Source organism: Curcuma longa, chromosome 11 (genome assembly GCF_044706935.1).
Source record: "Curcuma longa cultivar G26 ecotype Majalengka, Jawa Barat chromosome 11, ITB_CL_G26_1.1, whole genome shotgun sequence".
Taxonomy (NCBI): Eukaryota; Viridiplantae; Streptophyta; class Magnoliopsida; order Zingiberales; family Zingiberaceae; genus Curcuma; species Curcuma longa.
The window spans coordinates 30,174,878-30,190,510 of NC_133871.1; the positions used below are offsets into that span (position 1 = coordinate 30,174,878).

The following is a 15,633-nucleotide window of genomic DNA, read 5'->3' on the forward strand; positions in this document are numbered from 1 at the left end:
GACGGCACTCGACCAATTGTGTGGTCACCGACTAGGGTCGTGGTGGTCTGCGGGAAGCACGGCGACGCCTTCACCCACCAGATCCGCCTCTCCTCTTCTTCCGATTCTTCGCCTTCTCTTGATGGATCCGAGGAGGTGGGGTTGGTCGGCCGTGCTGCTGTTGCTGCTGGCTCCTGCGTGCTTCGTCCATGGCGGCGACATCGTGCACGAGGACGACGAGGCGCCGAAGCTCCCCGGATGCTCCAACAACTTCGTTCTGGTAGAAACATCTCTCGGTGATTCTTTTACCGTCGCGGCGGTTTGCTCAAACGCTCTCGATTTGTTTTGCTGGTCGGATTTGATTTTGGGAAGCTGGCGGCAGAATTTGTTTTCGTTTCGTTAATCCTTGTTCTTAGTCCTGTGTTTCTCAAAAAATGTTTACTCTGTAATCACTTGGGGACGGTAGGGGACCTTTTCATGACTTTGTTTTTTTTTTTTTTCCTTCAAAGAAAAATCTGTCTTTGCTTGGTTTTCATCGAGGAAATCGTACTGGTCGCTTTCTAGGGTTTGCCGTGTGGCTTGGTACACCCCCGTGTAAAACCTCGTTGATCTCTACTTCACGGCGTACCAGGTTTTCGTTTGGAGGTGGTTCGTGGGTGTGAATTACCTTTCTGTTGCGGTGGCTAGATGGCATGGATGCACTGCACTAAGTGCATGAAGCCTTCGTGCGGCCGTGTGTTATTTGTAATTAGGATTTGTTCATTCCCACCGTCACTTTGTTAGTAACTTTTCAGATATATATTCTTCCTACCTTTTGAATTTCGCCTCTGAATTTATTTTTTATTTTTTTGATTTTTTGCGTTGCTTAGTATCTTGCATCTTGCCAGGTGAAAGTGCAAACTTGGATTAACAATACAGAAGATGACGAATTTGTTGGTGTTGGCGCTCGATTTGGCCCCACAATAGTTTCAAAAGAGAAACATGCCAACCGAACTCGCCTTACTCTTTCAGATCCTTCTGATTGCTGCACTCCACCTAAGAAAAAGGTTTTCCTTTTGTTATTGGGTATAGTCCTCATTGTGTCTTCAATAAACTCTTGTGCCCTGTCCATCGTATGGCTAATGTTTCAAAAGTTTGTTTTTTTAGCTTGCTGGAGATGTATTACTAGTGCATCGAGGCAAATGCAAATTCACAACAAAGGCAAAGGTCGCAGAAGCTGCTGGTGCATCTGCCATCCTCATTATTAATAACCATAAAGGTTTGTATTTTTTTATTTTTAAAGCAAAAACATGATTGAAATACTAATTCTGTTTGTCATATGGAAAGTAATACTCCAGATATTGAAGTCAACACAATGCGAGTTCCATTTTATTTTCCATATTTGCTTTGTATAAAACGATGCTTTCTGGAATCTCTTGTTCTTTGTGCATCTACAAGACATTGATTCATAAGCTTGTGAATTTTTTATCCATTGTTTGCTTCAGTACTGTCTTGTTTGTTTGCAGAGTTATACAAGATGGTCTGTGATAGGAATGAAACCGATTTGAACATAAGTATTCCTGCTGTTATGCTGCCACAAGATGCAGGTGCTAGCTTGGAGACTAGTCTTCAACATGGTTCCTCAGGTAGCTTTCCTTTTCAGTACAAATTAAAAATTGACACATGACATACTCTCCTAGCACCTAACTTGAAATGATGTTTAATGGGTTCCAATCCAGTTTCAAATTCTAGTGCAGGCTGATTCATTTGTGCTAGTGGTTTATGACTGCTTACATAGGTTCTCTAGATGTCCTTGGGCAAATTGTGTTATGTGCTCAGGACTTTGTTGGGAGACTAAAATATGAAGGAATTTGTAGCACTAGATATCATTTTGTGTGTAATATTCCTTTCACATGGACATTCACTTTTTGTTGTTTAGTTCTTCTAGCAATACATAATTGCATATTTGTTATGATACATTTACTTTGTGACTTTTGATGATGGATATTCTATTTTACCCTCTACCACAAAGAGTTTCTAATTGTTCGATTTCCTCTAGTTGCTGTGCAACTATACTCTCCAGATCGGCCACTGGTTGATACAGCAGAAGTTTTTCTGTGGCTTATGGCAATTGGGACCATCTTGTGTGCATCATATTGGTCTGCATGGAGTGCCAGAGAAGCATTAATGGAGCATGAGAAGTTATTGAAGGTTTTAATTTATTTTATGCCTTTATTGAGAGTGTTTATCTTTTTTTTAGAGTTGAACTTGTCATAGTATTAGATGGAATAATGATTGTAGGATGCCCCAGAGGAGTTAACAAAGATGGAAACTACAGGATCCAATGGCATAGTGGACATCAACACAACATCAGCAGTTTTGTTTGTTGTGATTGCTTCATGCTTTCTAATCTTACTTTACAAACTCATGTCATTTTGGTTCGTCGAGCTTTTGGTGGTTCTATTTTGCATCGGTGGTGTAGAGGTGCTACTCGTTACCTTATTCTTTCTGCACCCTTCTGCTTCTTTTAATTGTTGCTTTTGATGTATACAACTTTTCAGAAATCATTCTTTTTTATTTTGTTGCCATTCTAAAAGCCATAAGTTTAACCTGAAGCTTCTAGTGTATATACTACACAGTGCTGGTTCATAACCTAAATAATTAGATGCTCAAGGCTGAAGGCATTCCTGCCTAGGAGTAAATTTCTTGGATTTGGTCTTTTATTTTCTTTTCAGGAGTTCACAAAATTTCCACATTACGCCTTGTTGTTATATTTTTGTTTAATATCTGGAAGAGGTAATACTGTAATAGGTTATTTACTGGTTTGGTTGTGTATGGGTGTAAAAGAGTACAACATTTATTTATTGGATGTACTGAATTTTCTTTTCTTACTTTTATATCAAAATGCTAATCAAAATATCTTGTTCTGCATCAGGGGTTACAAACATGCTTGGTATCTTTGTTATCACGGTATACTAGCACCTTATGTTTTCTTTGTTTCATTTAATGCTCAAATATTCTTTTACTTACAAGTTATTCCAACTATTTGGTTTATTCACTAAGTTATTAGACCTGTGTATGTTTTTTAAACCTTCTTGTGCATAACCTAGGATTGTCTTTTCCTTTTCTTTTCATTTTTTGTTTTTTTTTTCAATAACATCTTTCTCTGATAACCAACTGCTCTTGCTTCTACTTTCAACCAAATTCTGCCTCTTTCTACCTATGTGTGCTTGAGGGCTCTCATAACTATCTTTTTTTTTAAAAAAAAATTGTCATCAGGACTTAGAAACGAAAACTTAAACACAATCACAATTAAATCATAGCATGCAGATGTTGCTAGAATAATATATTGTTTAGGAGTTTATATTGGTTGACCACTAGTTTTATCTGTTCTTTTAAAATTAGTTAAACTTAGTTATGTAAACAGGGAGGAAACAAGTGATATTTCCAAGGAAGAAAAGGCTCAGCAAATTTTAATTTTGTGGTTTTTGACATTACATTTATGTCATATATATCACTATAAAACAAGATAAGAAATTTTGTCCCTCTATATTTTTCAATATGTAATGAGACATTGCTAATTTCATGCAGTATTCAACTAGTTTATTAAATGGAACTTATATAGAAAGCAATGCATTTTCTGTTCATGAGGTAGCACTGATACCTCCTAGACTAAATACTGACTCAGTACTTAACAACCAACCTCATTCAACCAATAACAACTAAATTGTAATGACAAATGAGTCTACTATGACTTTACAAGGACTCAGATATATCTAACATAATGTGACTACAAGTTGCACAGCATCATTGGAAGTTTTATTTCATGTTGCAAGTTTCAGTTTCAGTTTCAGTTCCAACTGACATCATTTTCCACTCTGAATAGCTGTTGATTATGGTATATTGATTTTCCAGATGGTTCAAACGTGCTGGAGAATCTTTCATTAAAGTGCCCTTCTTTGGATCTGTCTCCTACCTTACATTAGCTGTCTCTCCATTCTGCATTGTCTTTGCTGTTGTATGGGCTGTCTATCGCCGATTATCCTTTGCATGGATTGGCCAAGATATCCTGGTAGGAAAAATAGTATTGTTTTTGTTTATAATTTTTTGACAAAATGAAAGCTGGAACCATCACACATTAATCTCTTTGGTCTTTATTTCTCTAGTTGAGTTTATTTCAAGTCATCCAACAAAAATGCTCACCTATTCAACTTATAAAAACTAAAGTGGCACTGTTACATTGCATCACATACCTGAATGCTCTTCCATAACCTTGTCTTTAGATCCATGTGATCCCCTTAAGTTGTAAATGATACATATGAAAGAAAACTGGCCGATGAGGGTCTAAATTAGTAACTATATTAGACCTGTCAATACAACACTTTGGTTATGTATAAAGATATTAATCCAGCTTAGTGTGCTTGTTATTTACATTTTTTTCTACTCTCAATTTGCTGGAGAGTGTTTGTTAATCAATTTTTGTGAGAGCCAAGAATCCAAGAAATAATGCAATTGTAAAAGTAAATAGGATAGGATAAATAATTCACCAAAAGTCTCTTCCATTAATTATTCTAGATTGGTCCAAACTGTTAGTATAATTTGAATTTCAGTAGTACAAGTTTCCTGGTTGCTTGTGGTGATTGCAGGCTTATTCTTAAGGAAACACTGTCAAATATTTCATGAGCATGCTTGATTACCTTATTAATGTACTTTCACTGTCATGTATGTAAGCCTGATTCTCTAATTTTATCAACCAGGGAATTGCTTTGATTATCACAGTTCTCCAAATTGTACGAGTACCTAACCTCAAGGTTAGTTTTTCCTTTTTTGTGCTTGAAAAGGTTCTTTATTTTAGTTTAAATATGATTTTGGATTTTGTCACATTTGGAAACTATTTTAGACTCTACTAAAATATATGATTGTTGGGTATGTGCAAGTAAAATCAATTTTGCACAGAATATTGCTTCATTTGCAATTTGCTGTTATGTCTCACATCACATCTAGTGCACACCATTTACATTCTAATGCTTGACTTTAGGCTGATATTAACCCAATCAGTGTAAACTTCAAGAATAGAATTCATACGTCCATTTCCAGACTGCTGCTTGTTTAATTTGACTTCAATATGCAGCCAAATTTCAGGTCTCTTCTATATACTATGACTGTTTGGGTACATTCTGCTGGAATTTCATGATAAATCTTGTTATGAATGTTTGGGTAACATGATCCCCCAATAAGAATGATCATGAATGCAAGTTACTTGGCATGCCTTCTTTAGCACTCTTCTCTTGTCAGTCTTTCAGCATCAATATGAGCTACCTCAAAGATGATACCTTTCAAGCAAAGGAGCCATGGGGACAATATTTAAGAAATCAAACTTTCACCTTAGAGTTGGTATTAATTTGGTGAATTGAAATCCGTTAATTTGCCATTAAATATACATTTTACATGATTGGAAACCTTGGTTGTTCCAAATGATAGGTGGCACTACTTAGGAGATTCATGTAGGCTTCAATAATGAGAAAAAAAAGTAACTTATGCGATAAGCATGCACCATGGCTTTCTTATCCACAATTCAACTGGTATGTAATAAGTGAAACTCGTTTTCCATGAAATAGATATAATGGATCAGAGATAGCTACCAATGCTTGCAGGAATTGTAGTATGTTAAAAAAAATTGGAAATTATTACTTCTCTTGGCCAGTGGTTATACTTTTGCAAGTTTCACCTCTTAAAAAATGTTTGATCTCACATTCGAAGTTTCAAGCAGTTTGGCAATCCTGCAATATGCTATCATTCTTCTTCACGTAGTAATCGTAATCAGTAGAACTAAAATTAGTGATGTGTTACACTTTTCATGCTTCCAATCTCCATCTTTTTCATGAGGCTATGTCGTTTTCTCTGACAACATTTGCTGACTCATTTGCAAATGATTCAGCTTTATGCATAGTAAAGCAATATAGTATGCACAGTTCTGTTGTCAAAACTGGATAAGAACTGAGGAATCTGAGCATGCAGTTAGTCCTTTGAATGATTGTTCTTGTGCTCAATCTAAGGTTTTTCACATAAAAGAAGGTTTTAAGATCAGTACATAATGCCCCCCCCCCCCCCCCCCAAAAAAAAAAAAAAAACCAAAACCCAGAACTGGCTTTCTTGCAATTTTCTTTTTAACTGGTGCAATCTTTCAAGATTTCCTTTTCTTGCAATACTATTTGTTTAACTCTCAATTATGTATATTTTACAATTCAGTTATAAGCCATGGATAGTAGAGTTTCTTACACTACTCATTGGATTCAAGTATGATTCTCTGCGTACCTTAGAAGTGAATGCACTGATGCAATTTCTCATGAATGTGTTCTTTCTTGACTAATTGGTCTTCTAGAAAATCATGTTTGGTTTTTTGAAAATCAGGTAGGAACTGTGCTTCTCAGTTGTGCCTTCTTGTATGACATCTTTTGGGTTTTCATCTCAAAGAGGTGGTTTCATGAAAGTGTCATGATTGTGGTATGTAGTATTCTTTTCCTTTGCTGAATGTGATCGATGGTTTGGAAGTTAAGTTTTCACGCTTTCATCTTAGGTTGCTCGAGGGGATAGGACCGCTGAGGATGGCGTACCTATGCTACTTAAGATACCCCGCCTGTTTGATCCATGGGGTGGATATAGCATTATTGGTTTTGGTGATATCCTTTTACCTGGGTTGATAATTGCCTTTTCATTAAGGTGAAAATCTCTTTCATTGTTCTCAAATACGTTTATCTTATCAACATTGTATTTTTTTTTGTTGATATGTTCCTCAAAATGTAGTCTAGGATGTTGATTTTTTGTGCTAATGACAATTAGAAATCTACATTAGCTAAAGTTTACTTTTGGTGATACTATTTCATAGTATTTATAACCTACTCTGATGCAGTCATGCAGAGATGGAAGATTTTAACCGAGAGCTTGTATATTATGTACAGATGAAATAAATTTCTGCATAACTCCTTGGAATTTGACTTCTTTAATTGGTCCTTTTGTCTTGCTACATAGGTTGTTTCTTCCTTCTCATTAGTTTCCACTGTGTTTTTATACATTCCCTTTGAGATGTCAATCTTTTGTTAGCTATCTCCTTAGCCTAAAGTGACTAGGCTAAGATATCAAACGTGCTAGCTAACAAGCTTGTTAAGAGCCTTTATGGTTCTCGCACCCAACCAGCCTTCACCTACATCTATAATCTAACATTATTAGTGGCGACTTTGCTTCCAGATGTCCCAAAAAACACAAATATTATATTTACAGTATCTAAGAATAGTGCTTAGATATGTGCTCCTCTATCTGATCCTAATGTTGTATAATTTTTGATGTTTGTACACTATGAAGATACTTTCTAGCATACTAAAATATGTGATGACTCTTGTAGATGGCGGATTTATTTGTAACCATTGGTTTATTATTTTCTCTCCAATATCCTTCTATATTTCTGATTGTCCACTCATACATTTGTTTTCACACTGTTTATTTGCATTTAAGTAAAGTAATCAAAAGTTCAGTTCTTTCTCCAAATTTTTTTCTATACTGTGGAATAGGTATGATTGGGCAGCGAAGAAAAGCTTACGATCTGGTTACTTCTTGTGGTCTATGGTGGCTTATGGCTCTGGTAAGACTTCCTGGCGGTCTCAAGTATGAGCATGATACATGAATAGTAGACTAGTTGTTTTCTCCTGTTTAACTTGCATTATTTTATCTCAATACTTTTTAACTTCCTTTTCTAGTTTTGTTTCTGATAGAGCTTATTTTATGGCTCCGGTAAGACCCTGGCGACTCAAATATGAGCATGCTATAGAAACTCAGTTAGCCATCTTTAAGAAAATGAAACATATCATCTTGGTGCAACCCTTTGCCTCGAGTTGAAGTGTCATGTCACGGTCATCTTCATCATCTAGCTTGCAGGACGCTGAAGCAGAGTAGTTAGTCCTCTTTCAATCTGGTCTCTCAAAGTTGATGATACACTTTTACTTTCTCCTCGAGTTAAAGTGTCATTATAACTTTCATCATAAATTTAGCTAGTCGATCATCTTTCATCTAACTTACAGGACATAGAAGCAGAGCAGTCCTCTAATTTTTCTCTGTGCTCCCAAAGTTTATGATACACTCGTGTAAAATTTACTTTTCCTCTCGACATTTTTCTAGTGATTTGCTGACCTATAAACCAAGAATTGGTCAAGTACAAACATTGAAATCTGTAATTTTTTTTCCCTTTCCTTTCCTTTCTTAAAGGTATACGCTACTAACATTTGCTTCGATTACTTTTGATCAGGTCTTCTTATCACATACGTTGCCTTGAATTTAATGGACGGTCATGGCCAGCCGGCATTGCTTTACATTGTGCCTTTCACGTTGGGTGAGGAGATAAACTCCTTTTTCTTCATGACTGAAGATCATACGAGCTCAAACAAACTTTCAACTAACCCTAAAATGACCTCGATCTTAAATTGGCAATTGCCGTGCAGGCACATTCTTGGCCCTCGGCCGCAAAAGGGGAGAACTCCGAAACTTGTGGACGCAAGGTGAGCCACCAAGAGTTTGCCCACATATTCAATCTGCCCAGTAGAACAAACTAAATATTAATTGCAGGTCACAAACAAACTGTGACCTAGATGTGTTATTAATCGCTTGGTTTCTATTTCCACTGTTGTACGCCTAGTTTATGAGCTGTACGTGATGCCTCAAACACAATGTAATTTGACTGATGATGAAATGTAATCGCCTAGTTTATGACTGATGATGAAGTGTAATTTGTTTTAACCGCCAGCACGATATGATAGAGGCTTGACTTAACGTACAACTTTTGTGACGCATTTAAATGCAATGGAAAAAATGTCTGTTGGAATGGTTCGAAGACAAAGAATCTTATAATAACCGAACACTACAAATTAATTATTTTAATTTGACAAAGAATCAATTTTGAATCAATTGTTCGCTCCTAAATACATTCAACCTTATTTCATCTTTAATACACTAATTTAGTGTAATACCTAATCTTTTCAGTAAACTGTTTTCCACACTCAAATGAAATTAAATCGAAAACTACTTTAATCTAAAAAAATCAGCTCCATTCAATTTTTTTTAGTTTGTAATCAATTCACACCAGAGAATCAAATGGAAACTCCTTTTTCGTGTACCTTCCAGTATATTACACAAAACACTACAAAAAGCATTTTTTTAAAAGAAAAAAAAAGACACTATTGAGAGATTATAATATATGCAAGGAAAACACAGAAGAAGGAAGTTGATTCTTTGCAAACTTTTGTCATGGAGATGAGAGGAACTTTCCCACCACGAGGTAGATGCACACACCATATAACCAAGATCATTCAGAGTTCATCCAGACAGCTTGTTTTGTTCCAATTGTTGATGTCTCCTTAATTCCAAGCATGGTCCACCTCTGGAAGTCGATAATCGTCAGGTTTAAGAGCCACAGTGAAATCTAGTAATGTTGGTGCTCTCTCAAGGATCCTGAAATCGACTCATAAGGATGGTTTATCAATTTGTGTAGAACACAATCTCTATCAAGTGATTATAAAACCTTTCTTTGGACAAAAAGATTAGTTTTAATGAGAGAGAAAAGGAATTCTTGAGTAGGGTGCAGAAGTTCAAGATCTTAATCAGCAAAAGGCAAACTAAATAATGAATTGCACTCAGATTGATTGATGCATGTGGGCACCTGTGTTGATTGTAGAGGTCCTGATTTATGCGAACCTTGTTGGCCGCATCTTTCGGAATTTTCTCATGTAGATATTTCATAGGACCACAGGGAGGAGGATTCCTGCAATAAAAGTAGCAAAATACTGCATGTAAGCAGTGATTTACTTTGGGTATTCTAAGAGAAAAATGTGTTGCTATACCAAGTATTGACCTTGGTTTCTGCTACAAAGAAAAGAGTTTGATTCGCCTAACTGAAACTGTTTGTTTTCATCAAAAAACTTAAGGTATTCCTCAGAAGAAAATATAGAAAAGTCTCTTTTTTATCAAAGAAAAGGAAACAGAAAAAGGAATATGATTAATTGTAAATAAATACATGCTAGGTGCATCACCTTGATATAGGGGGCATTGCATTGAATGCATCAGATGCCCTTTTGCTTTGTCTGAGAAATTCTTCAGCAGCTTGGAGAGCAGCAACTGCCATCCTATGCGATTTTTCTGTGGTACCCTCATCCAGAATAATACCATGGTAATAATAAGCAGCAGCCTGTTCATGTAAGAAAAGACATCTAAATATATGGGCTCGTATAATTGAGACAGCAAATGGTTTCCCTGAATTGTTTACTTAGTTTGGAGATGAGCACCATCACAAATATAAAGCCTCACTAATTTCCGAGTGTAAAATTCATTATTGAATTGTTAAATAAAAAACCAACTGGTACCAAGAACTTGTGAGTCATACCAGTTGAGGAATCAATATTGGATTTTGGATTCCCTAAAACTGATTCAACTGGAAAGCATAATGATAAATTTACCACTTAAACTAGCCTGTTCAAAGGACATACCAGATGGAAGTAATAGAAGTTATTCTAGATTCAGACTATCTAATTGACTTCCCTTCACAAAGCGGAACCTATTACATAGTCATTCCCATCAATTTAAAATTTTATGTTTTTCCTTCACATTACAATATTGCCATGATAATCCATAGACGATATGTGCAGTGAAAGGGCTCATAGCTAGCCCTAACTACAACACTATAATTTTTGCACATAATGATATAAGAGCATAGGGGTAAAGACCAGTGTGGTGAGACCTTTCTTCTTTGTACTAAATTCTTATAGCTAATGTGTTAAAGTTGATTGGTTAGCCACTTATCCTAAAAGCTTGAACTATTATACCAAATTTATATTTATATATTGGACCATCACACTTGTCCATATGGGATTAATGAGTGTGAAGCATCCCAACTTCATGCACCCTCACACTCATCATGACTCATAGATACGAGCTTTTTTTTTATTTGACACAGGTAGTTGTGATACCATGTTAAAGCTGATTGGCTAATCACTTGTCAAAAAAGCTCGAGCTTTTGGGATCATTGGTTAGCCAATTGAATGTCCACCCAGCTAAATTTCTAGACCAAATTTTTATGATCCATGAGCAAATTACACTGCAGGCAAGGCTTTTTCCAACTATTCCTGCCTCCTTACTCTTTTGGATTGTATTTTCTCTCATCCTTATGCCTGCAAAACAAGATAGGCATTTCACCCTAAGCGCATACAATGACTCACTGCATTTGAACATACACCATCTCTTTATGAGTAACATCACCGTCTCGATATTCTCATGTTCAGAAAGGTATAGATGTCATCCTTACTAAATCGTAGCTTCATGTGAATTCTACACCTGGAAAATAGTTAATGGGAATCAAATGACTAACCTTTGCTTCAACATGCTTCCATTTGATAAATAGTTGATGTTTTCCTCCCCAACCTTCAGCTAATGGGTACTTTGTGATGCTATCCTCTGCCTAAGGGTGATGAAAAAGTTTCTAAGAAAGCAACTAAAGCACCATATGAATTATGAATCACAAATATATTAATACATAAGATTAACAATCAACATTTTCTATCACCCTAGCTTGGGTTCAGTGATGGGAAGTTGTGTGATAATCAAGGGGTTTAGAAGTATGATGAGTGAACTTATGTGCATGAGTTTCATCTTTTTCTTTAAAAAAGAAATATTTTATAGAGGAGAGACTTTGCAATGCAAAACAATAAGAATCAGCTCACTTTTGCCTAACATGTGAAAAAGGATTAGAGTGCTACACTACCTGATGCCAGCACTTGACCATTTCGCATGCTAGCCTCCTTTTGACAGCCAGTGTAGCTTTGGGACAATCCATTGCCATCCCTAGTTGAATATCCACACTCTACCACAAGGATGGGAAGGGGAAAAAGACTAATTAACGAGTGAAAACTAAACAACAAACTCAATATACAGTAATGATGGAAGTGAAATCTTATGCTAACGTACAAATTTTTGCATGTTACCATATTGGGCAACTAAAAAGAGTAATTCTGAAATTAATATAAAAAGAAACATAATCTTTCAATGATTATATAAGTTCCCTTGCGATAAGAGTCAGATGCTTTCAATCATGAATGCAAAAAAAACTTAATGGCACCATTACCATAATTTGTTACCCTATCAGATTTAGTTTATCCATTCAGCTGGTAGATTAGTGCTCAAGTTCAAGACAGCTATAAAATTTAGTGAGATAGAAAGACTTAATCCATGTACCCAAGATGCTTAAGGTACTACACAAGCAGAAAACTAAAAATTCAACTTAACCATGTTTAGACACTTATATTTGCAGTATGTGGTTCTAGAAGCTTGTTGTTCCCCATGTACCATGTCTATTTATCTGTTTTGTCATTTCGTGATGAAGGCATTATTATTTCAGTTCTAGTTTTCTCATGTGCAACTTTTTTAAATCTCTTAATCAAATAGAATTCAAGCATTTCATTCTGTACATCTAAATGATGCCTTTCCCATGTTCTAAGTTCTCAAACTCTACTTTATATAACAGAATTAGTTTGATTCTGAACACATTTGAAGTTTAAACTTGACCTGCAAATACGCCTTTCTCTGTAGAATTCTACCCTTCTTGATTGCATTGCTACATCGTATGGGAGGCAGGATTGATAAAAAAAAATGTAGTGTTGCAATAAAGAAAATCAGTAATGAGATTATGCTACACAAAGGGGCATCAAGAACAAGTTGTCTCAGAAAAGAGGCATAGCTCAAGCTTAAAAGTACAGCTATATAAAGGGGAAAATTTTAAACAGTTGAATGAACTTTGAGTACCTGACCCAATGCTTGCATAAGAAGAGAGTGGAGCACTCCTTCAGCAAGATCAACAGGAAGATCCATCCTACCAATAGTAAACATGAAAAGGTCACAGCATGTAAATCTCAATATTGCCTGAAAGATAACATGGCAGGTAACGAATAAGTCAATATCTAAGCTTTACGGGAAAAATACATGGAATGCTGACCTTAGATCAGGAGGAAGTTGAGGAAGAACATGTTGAATAGCACAATCCAGATAACCTGCTGCCTTTAAAAATATATCAATTGCAGTTCTCCTACTCTCTATAAAAGAGTAGCAAAAAGTGAAAAATGGCAATTTGGTAATAATTAGATTGAAACATCTTCTGAAATAGTAAATTTGACATAAAAAAATTGTAAGGTAAATATAGTCAAGATAACGGAAACGCTTCTGGAGAAAAGGCTTGAGTGAATGTAGAGGTTAATTATACAACTAGTACCAAATAAAAAAAATTAAATTAACATTTGGAAACCACACCATAAATGCATTGAAATTCCCACTTTTTGAATGATGTTCATTGTTGAGACACACCACTTAAGCTTGCAGCAAAGAAAATTAGCATCTGAAAGAAAATATCTAATGGCCTCCTTGATCAGGGATGTATTTGGTGAGCAAAGAAGATACTCTGTATTAGTTCCACAAATTTGTTATAATGTATACCTTCAGAAACTTTGGGATTGCTATCACTAGATGTTTTAGGAAGAAGCAAGGAGTTGGCTTCAGAAAAGCACAGCATGGCCATCAAGTGCAGAACTGAGAGAATCTCATACCAAGCATTTGCAATTTTTGTTTCCTGCAAAAGAATTAACGATCAGTTCTGCTTCTTCCAACCCTATGGTACTAAAAACTGGTGTAACTGACATATAGAACCACCTCAGCATCATCCTCCTGGTTAGTCCATACAAAGTGAATGCTGTCTACTAGCTGGCTTCCTGTAAATCTCACAAGCATGTCAAAAGTTGAAAACAAAGATGACATGAATGTTGAAAACAAGAAAAATAACAGAAGAAAACTGAACAATATTACCATTTTTTACTAAACCAAGAAGGACTGGCATGTAGTCTTCAAGAGCCTGCAGAAGATCAGGCAAACTAGAACCTCCTGCATGCACAAAAAGATTAGATTAGTATTCTGACTGCTCAAATTCACAAATAGGGTAAAAATCTAAGGAATGTTAAATTTCTGACCATGCTGCGTTGCTGTTTTCCTCTTGGGTTTCACCACAATAGGTGCCTCTTGAGCAGCCATAACTACAATTCTGGTTCTCAAGGCTGATAGACGTTCGATTAAACACCTCGGCAAGCTATCACCCAGTGACTGAAACAAATCCACGCTTTTGGGGACTCGCAGCCCAGGCACAAAGACTGCCACCTCCCCCACATTCCCTGGCCTTTTTCTGCTTCCAGTATCTGAATCGTTTTGTTTAGAAGGCAGGCATCCCATATTTGAATCCTAGTTCTAGCAAATGTAAATCGGGTCAACTATTAGCACCAACAGTTGCTAAAGAATGAACTGATCCTAAATCTTTTGGGAGACAACCAGTCACTCTTTTAAGGACAACAATGAAATTATTGAAGGACACTTCTCCCTCTATCGTCGAGGACAACACGACCAATCACTGAAATAATTTGTCAGCGATTTGGCGCGACATATTAGATGAATAGATTTTCATGCATGAAGACGAATGGCTCCACATCGAAGTGCTGGAACGTGGCATCGAAATCTTGTGGTCAACCAAACTGGGAAATGTTAATAAATGCCAACTAAAAAGTTACAGTAACTCACGGGTATTGAATCATTAGTCTGACACTTCATACTTGGCCCAATCTCATCAGTCCATCTACAACTACGCAATCAAACAAGGCGGATCTTGTATCCACCTTTCTTTGCCAACCAGCAGTTAGTTGACGCGTTTCTTGATATCTGCGCGACAGGTTGCACGTCAGTCCGAAGACGAAATAACAAAAGGCAGAGAAAGGCAAGCTAAGCCAGCGATAAAAGGAGATTGCTTTTAGTTTGTCCCGGTATGAGAACCTCACATTCCCACTGCAAGAACTGAACCAAACGTCAAAGCAAAGAAGAGAACTTTTGGCGGAGAGAAAAGAAACTCATAGAGATGGCTTCATAGAAAGAGTTATAGCTCGAGTAAAGGCTTTCTAAACGACGGATTCAAGCACGTAAATGAACTGTGAACTCAAAGAAACATTCGGAAGAACGCATTTGTCGTCGAAATTGTCAAAAAAGACGGAAAAGTTGCAACTTGGAGACGATCCGAGCTATGACAATTCTTTCAAAAGCAAGCCACAAACTTCGAGCATTCAGCAAGTGGAAGCGAATGACAAAAAAAAAAAATGTTACTTCGCAGTCACGGGATTCAGATCTCATCGCTCTGCTGCGCCTCGGTGGAAGAACTAAACAAGATCGAGATCCGGACCAGCGGTACGAGATCCACCCAGCGTGCGACCATGGATTCGTGGGAATAGGAGATCCCCCTCGAGAACAGCGCACTCTTCCACTCCTTTCAAACCATCCAAAGGGGAAGAACCCTAGATTTCGAGGAGAAATCCTGGCAGGAATGCGAGGCTACGGGCGGCGTCACGGGCGGCCTTCGTAATTCGTGGTTTGATTCGCGACTAATGTCGTGGGAAAGGGAACCCTAGGGCTTGTTCATAGCATGCCACATCAGCATGGCCTTTTTTCTTTTTTGGGAAAAATCTATTACTTCTCAGTGTAGCGATTAAATGGCAAGCGATTTAAATCCCCTTCTTTTCTATAGTAAAATGGACCGCTAGGATTCTTTCATAGCATGCCGATATT

The 15,633-nt window shown here is 36.8% G+C and overlaps 2 protein-coding genes across 4 annotated transcripts; one reads left to right on the top strand and one right to left on the bottom strand.

Annotated features, from left to right (window-relative positions):
* LOC141838046 (signal peptide peptidase-like 4) lies at positions 1 to 8,719 on the top strand. Its single transcript, XM_074725433.1, has 14 exons — positions 1 to 259; positions 867 to 1,025; positions 1,126 to 1,237; positions 1,485 to 1,604; positions 2,018 to 2,169; positions 2,260 to 2,442; positions 2,894 to 2,928; positions 3,874 to 4,030; positions 4,716 to 4,769; positions 6,370 to 6,462; positions 6,536 to 6,678; positions 7,524 to 7,594; positions 8,255 to 8,338; positions 8,448 to 8,719. Exons 1-14 carry the CDS (start codon positions 122 to 124, stop codon positions 8,546 to 8,548), a joined length of 1,602 nt encoding a protein of 533 aa, XP_074581534.1. The 5' UTR covers positions 1 to 121; the 3' UTR covers positions 8,549 to 8,719.
* A 454-nt stretch (positions 8,720 to 9,173) lies between these two features.
* LOC141838047 (uncharacterized) lies at positions 9,174 to 15,394 on the bottom strand. 3 transcript variants are annotated; one of them, XM_074725435.1, is made up of 13 exons: positions 15,175 to 15,394; positions 14,602 to 14,739; positions 14,004 to 14,274; positions 13,843 to 13,917; positions 13,690 to 13,748; positions 13,477 to 13,609; positions 12,983 to 13,079; positions 12,793 to 12,859; positions 11,756 to 11,854; positions 11,363 to 11,452; positions 10,032 to 10,186; positions 9,662 to 9,763; positions 9,174 to 9,453 (listed from the first exon to the last, which is right to left on the bottom strand). In XM_074725435.1, exons 3-13 carry the CDS (start codon positions 14,257 to 14,259, stop codon positions 9,360 to 9,362), a joined length of 1,227 nt encoding a protein of 408 aa, XP_074581536.1. In that variant the 5' UTR covers positions 14,260 to 14,274; positions 14,602 to 14,739; positions 15,175 to 15,394; the 3' UTR covers positions 9,174 to 9,359. The 3 variants fall into 3 exon arrangements, with proteins under 3 accessions (XP_074581536.1, XP_074581535.1, XP_074581537.1); XM_074725434.1 differs by having other exon boundaries at positions 14,004 to 14,519; XM_074725436.1 differs by lacking the exon at positions 11,363 to 11,452 and having other exon boundaries at positions 14,004 to 14,519.
* Positions 15,395 to 15,633: the final 239 nt, after the last annotated feature.